At 38.8% G+C, this 6,306-nt stretch overlaps 1 protein-coding gene across 1 annotated transcript; it reads right to left on the bottom strand.

The window, feature by feature from the left end:
• Positions 1–3,223: 3,223 nt before the first annotated feature.
• On the bottom strand, positions 3,224–4,366 carry LOC110893153. The gene has a single exon (XM_022140271.1). The coding sequence runs from the start codon at positions 4,364–4,366 to the stop codon at positions 3,224–3,226; it is 1,143 nt and encodes a 380-aa protein (XP_021995963.1).
• Positions 4,367–6,306: the final 1,940 nt, after the last annotated feature.

Genomic DNA, 6,306 nt, shown 5'->3' on the forward strand with positions numbered 1-6,306 from the left:
ATGGCAATAAAACTGAAACCACAGGGACCCAGATGCAAAAGGTTTGAGTTTTGAACTAAAGTGGCAAAAGTAACCAAACCTCAGGGACCAAAATGGCAGTTTACTCAATTAAAAAACTTTGTAGGGAAATATTGCGGGTAACTATTTAAAAACAATATATCGATAAATAGTTTGTGATAAATTGACGGTGAAGTTAATGACTCAATCTTGATGACCAGATCCTTAGGTTAAAGAAACTAATGGTCAAAGCTGAGTAACATACATGAATAAATTGTATATAAATGTTAATAAAGTGGTAAATATTATATTAGGTATATTCACATGTGAACGAAAACATGTACGGTCCCAAGTTTGAGAAATATTTTTCTTCATATGCATTTATGAGTATTAATACAAAGGATACATCGCTTGGAGGCTAAGGGTGAAAGGAGTGGTTACCTATTTGGAATAGGTAAACTTTTTATTCACCTAATCAGACAATGACACGTCAACTATCTAAATTATTTACCTAATGGTTAAAAAAGTTGGTGGTGATATACCTAATAGGGTTTAGCTAAACTATTTTAAAAAAAAAAAAATGTGTGATTGGTTGAGAAGGAATGGACCTTACTACACACTCATCTCTCTCCCCCTTCCCTCCCTCTCACCGAAGCGGTAAAGCTTCACTGATTTCGCCCCCTCACCGAATCGGTAAACTATGTTGGCGGTGGAGTTGGGTTCGGTACCGACCCACTCTGTATACCCTAAGCTGCATGTTTGAAAACTTGAACTTCAAAATATGCAATTGCATGCTGATCTTTTTTCAGCTTCTTTTTTTTTCCCATAAAATCAAAAGCAATACTCACATGAGATAACATTGTGTTAATCGTGAATATTAGGTCCCGTTTTTTAAGTTTATTCTAAAAGTACATATAAAAACTTAATTATAGAATTTTAAACATTGATGTGGACGGAATCCAGCACTTCTAGAAAAATAAGTGGTTTTCTAAAAAAAGTCACAAATGCATAGAAAACACCCATTTGCAACAATGACTTTTTTGCAAAAAATCCTTGGTGTGAAAAACTTTGCGACAAAACTTTCGACGACTCTGAGACAAATGAACCTGGCCATTTGAGATTACATGTTTATAGTTTAATTTGCTATCTATTTCCGACACAAATTTTCTACATGTATAACCAAATTGATTAATTTTAAATTTAATATTAATAGTAATAATATTATACACAGCTGAGTATGAATTGTGTGGGAAGTTTTCTAGTATATGTGTTTGGTTCGCGAAATGTTTTGGAATTATAAACCAAAATGGACGACTTGACGGTTTAATTTTCCGGTTCTACGTGATATGAATTTACATCAAGATAATTGGTAAACGGGCAACAAGCTGCGCCGCTACCCCTTTTTGAATAGCAAAACTAAGTCTTTTAAAAACTACGCCCATAAATCTCGGTGTCATAACATTACTATGAAAGAATTTGATTTGGAATTTAAACATTTCAATTGTAATTGGAAATTGTTGGAATTGGAATCTTCATTCCATTTTGGGTGTTTTTGATTGTCAAATGAATTGGAATCCATCACCTGGTCACCCACCACCCCCGCTTTGGGTCAAAACGGTACAGGTGGAAACAATACGAGTCGAAATGATTTGCGTCTAAACGGTTCGGATTGAAATGATTCGTGTCGAAACAGTTCGGTAGAAACGGTACGGGTCGAAACGGGTCGCGTCAAAACAATTCGAATCGAAATGGTACGGGTCGAAACGGTTCGCGTCTAAACAGTCCAGGTCGAAATGATTTGTGTCGAAACGGTTCAGGTAGAAACGGTACGGGTCGAAAGGGTTTGAGTCGAAATGGTACGGCTCGAAACGATTCGGATCGAAACGACAGTTCGCGTCTAAACAGTTCGGATTGAAATTATTCGCGTCAAAACGGTTTTGTTCAAAATGGAACGGGTCGAAACAGTTCTGTTCGAAACGACTTGGGTCTCAAGTCGAAACAGTTCGGGTCAAAATGGTACGGGTAGAAACGGTGCAAGTCGAAACAATCCGGGTTGAAACGGTCGAAGATTCAAATGTATTTATTTTGATTCCTTCATGTATAGGAAGGATTTTGAATTTATTTAATTAAAGAATTTGAAGGAATTCATGCCATATTCAAATTACATTGTCATTCAAATACATAAAGATTGGAATAGAGATTCCAGTTCAATTAAATTTTGTGAAACAAATATCTTATGAGATGAAATTCAGATTCCGATCCACTTAAATTCCATTGAATCATGTGAATCAAACGTTAATTTTGTTGTAACTATTTTTTCAAAATGTTGTGCTAGGGATTTTTATGTGTAGGAAGTTTGTCACAAAGTTGTAGGAATGACTTCCCAAGAAAATTACCACATTTTTCTAGTAGTGTGTGCATTAAATCAGGAGCAAAGGGATTGAAATTTTTGGCAAATCGTCATTTTTATGCTCGAAATACTCACACTATAAATTTGAGTTTTAGTAAAACCGTCTGGCTCTTTTTTTCATTTAATCTATTATGTGCTGTAAATATCGTTTCTATTTGGAATTTCAGACATGTTGCGAGGACAGCTTACAGGTGTATGGCCCTTAAAGACCGTACCTAATGTATATAACATTTAAACATATACCTGTAACAAAATCGTAACTTCTTTTTACAACTTGGTAATTAAATTATACAAAATAAAAACAGAAGTGCAAAACAAATAAGGATACATTAATAAAATTAAAATTGAAATTATTTCGTGTCTAACATCTAGCTTGAGTGTAGTTCATCATTAGACGACGTGTTTTTATAAATTTCATAAAGCAATCTATTTTGAAACGCGCCACTAAAACTCGCAATCTTTGAAGATCGACGCACCTTTGAAGTATCCTTTTCACGGTTTTTGGACTTAGTGAAGTTAAACATCTTCTTGATCTTTGAAAACCCATCATCATTGTGTTCTCCAAGACGAATAGTCTTCATGCTCTTCCCACCGTCGAATCCTCTGTGTGGTGTTCTCCTCCATGCTTTGTTTGCATCAACCGAACTTGAAACACTTCTTGAGAGACTTCTTGAAAGGCTTCGTGAAAACTTTTCCATTTTTTTTTTTTTTTTGAACGGCCGACAAAATAATTTTATTCATTTGTAGCAAGATGCTACCACCAAACATACAAAAGTTTTACACCAATTGATACCAAACCATACAATTACATCATCTCTAGATCTTGAATTTGCTCCAATCCTCCCACGTTAATGTCATCGATCTTGACCGATTCTTCACCCAAAGGTACGCCATCGCTTTAATTTCATCCAGAGTCTTGGTCATGTTAGGAGATTTTTGCTGGAACACGGCCTCATTCCTCGATTTCCAAATGCTCCAAATTGCAACCAAAATAACCGCATGTAATACCTTCCTTTTTTTGCCGAAAACCGTACACACCTCATGTAACGTCAACATGTCTTTTAAATCAAATGCTATAATCGGGGGAATCGAGCACCATAATGCAATATTTTGCCATACCATTTGTGCAAACTGGCATGAAACAAGCAGATGTTCACTTGACTCGTCATAACTTCCACACATGATACAAGTTCTGTCGTTCACCGGGATACTCCGAGCCGCCAAAGCACATCTGGTTGGCAGTCGTTCCATCTCTGCCCTCCATGCCACGATGCCCACTTTTTTCGGTACCCAATTATTCCACTCAAACGCTTTACCGGGGCGCACACGATTAACCGAGCTTAGAGTTTTTTTTATACTTGCTACACTGAAACTTCCACCACCATCTAAAGTCCACTGCCATCTATCCATTCCAGATGACATGTTCAGCCCACTAGAACCGCAAATCAGGCCCACAACTTGGTTTAGTTGATCCGCTTCAATAACACCTAGTTCCGGTGTTAGCCAGGCCCAACTGAAGATCAGATTCGGCCCATTCGTTGCCAGCCGATCTTGAACCAAACATTCTTTATGTTTTTCAGCTCTGAATAGTTCTGGAAACATTACGTAAAGCGGTTCATTACCGGCCCAGCAGTCTAACCAAAAACATATATTTTTCCCGTTAACCAACTCAGCTGATGTCGCCTTTTCCAGATCCAACCCGGCTTGTAGTAGTATGCTACGGATGCTTGTGATACTTTTCCACGGCCCAGGTATAGAAACCTTTGTTGGGATGTCTTTCCACCCTCTCGAATTATGATGTATTGCCCAAACCACTCGCCTCCACAAACCATCTTTTTCCGTTTTGAACCTCCACCACCACTTTGCCAACATTGCTAGATTTGCATCTCTTAACGAACCAAAACCCAACCCCCCGTATTCTTCCGGAGCAATAGTTCTATCCCATGCCACCCAGTTCATTTTAGCCTTTTCTTCCGACCCCCCCCCCCCAAAAAAATACCCTTCTTATTTTATCGAGTGCATCCAAAACTTTTATCGGGGCCTTGAACAATGAGAAAAAATATGTGGGTAAGGCATTTAACACTGATTTGATTAGCGTAATCCTTCCTCCATAGGATAGCGTTTTTGCTTTCCACAATGAAAGCCTATTTTTAAATATATCAATAACCGATTTCCAATTTTTTTCTAAATTCATATTCGCACCAACTAACATACCAAGATGTTTAAATGGGAACGTGCCTTTCTTACATCTTAATAGGTTTGCCATTTCTTGTATTTCCAGATCTTCCACCCCAAAACCAAAGATACTACACTTTTCCAAATTCACCCTAAGCCCCGAAGCCAAGTAGAAACATCTCAACACTCTTCTCAAATTGAATATGTTTGACAGTGACCAATCCCCGATAAAAATAACATCATCGGCATACATGAGATGGGATAAAGACGTACCTTCATTAGAGATCCTGATTCCATTGAACAAACCAACGGAAACGGCTTTCTTCATAATTCCGGATAATGCCTCCATAACTATCACGAACAAAAAAGGTGATAGTGGATCCCCCTGCCGTAAGCCACGGGAACAGTCGAATTCTCTAGTTGGGGACCCGTTTACCAATACTGACGCTCTAGCCGATTGTAATGTTGCCATTACCCATCCTCTCCATTTACTAGGGAACTTCATTTGGGCCATAATCGAATCTAAAAAGGCCCAATTTACCGAATCGTATGCCTTATTTATATCAACTTTGAAGTACATACCTTTCCTCTTATTTTTCTTCGCCCAGCTAAGAATTTCGTTAAGCACTAATGGACCATCCATAATGTTTCTACCGGCCAAGAATGTTGATTGGTGCTCCGAGATCAAATTTCCAAGAATCCCTTTGATCCGGTTCACAAGGACCTTGGAAATAATTTTGTTAACCACACCAATAAGACTAATTGGTCTAAAGTTAGCTGGACTTACCGGATCTTTAATTTTCGGAATGAGAGCGATAAATGAGGAGGTGCAACTTTTGTTGAGTGAGCCATCCTCATAGAATTTATTGAACAAATTCACAAAATCTACCCGAAGAGCTGGCCAACACCTTTTGACGAACTTGAAGTTAAAACCATCCGGACCCGGTGCCCGATCTCCATCACAATCCCAAATCGCTATCTTGATTTCGTCTTCAGAGAATGGCGACTCCAACTTGCTTGCCTCTAGATCAGAAACGGTTGCTAAGTTTGGGCAGGTCAGTACCGGTCTAACTGCCATTGGTTCAGTGAATTGATGAAGGATAAAATCATACAATGACTCCTTAATAAGTAGCGGATTCGTGACCCACTCGCCATCTATCATCAAGCCATTTAATCTATTTGTGCTTATGTTTGAATTAATGATTTGGTGGAAATACGCTGAGTTTTCATCCCCCTCCACGGCCCACTTCGACCTAGATTTCTGGCGTAAGTCCAACTGCTTTATTCGGTCGAAATCTGCCATGAAATTTCTGCACTCCACTCTTTCCAATAACTCGGCCTCCAGTAACATCCTATCTTCCGCCACTCTTTCGATCTCAGCTAGCCGGCTCTTTTTACTGCAATATAAACCATTCCTGTTTACTTTGTCCACCTTTAGCCAAGCCTTTATGTTGTCTTTTAACCACCTTAACTTAATAGCAATGGCCAAATCTGCCGGCCCCGAAAAATTAAACGTGCTACACTTTTGTATCACAAAATCATAAAAACCTGGTAATTCAAACCAGGAATTAAAGAACCTGAACGGGATATGCCCAAAGTCAGTCTGCACAGTTGACAACACAATTGGTCGGTGATCCGAGACTTCCCTTTCGAGAGCAATCACAGCTGCATTCGGCCACCTCTCCCTGAAACCAAGACATACCAAATACCGGTCCAACTTGCTC

Source organism: Helianthus annuus, chromosome 12 (assembly GCF_002127325.2).
Source record: "Helianthus annuus cultivar XRQ/B chromosome 12, HanXRQr2.0-SUNRISE, whole genome shotgun sequence".
NCBI lineage: Eukaryota > Viridiplantae > Streptophyta > Magnoliopsida > Asterales > Asteraceae > Helianthus > Helianthus annuus.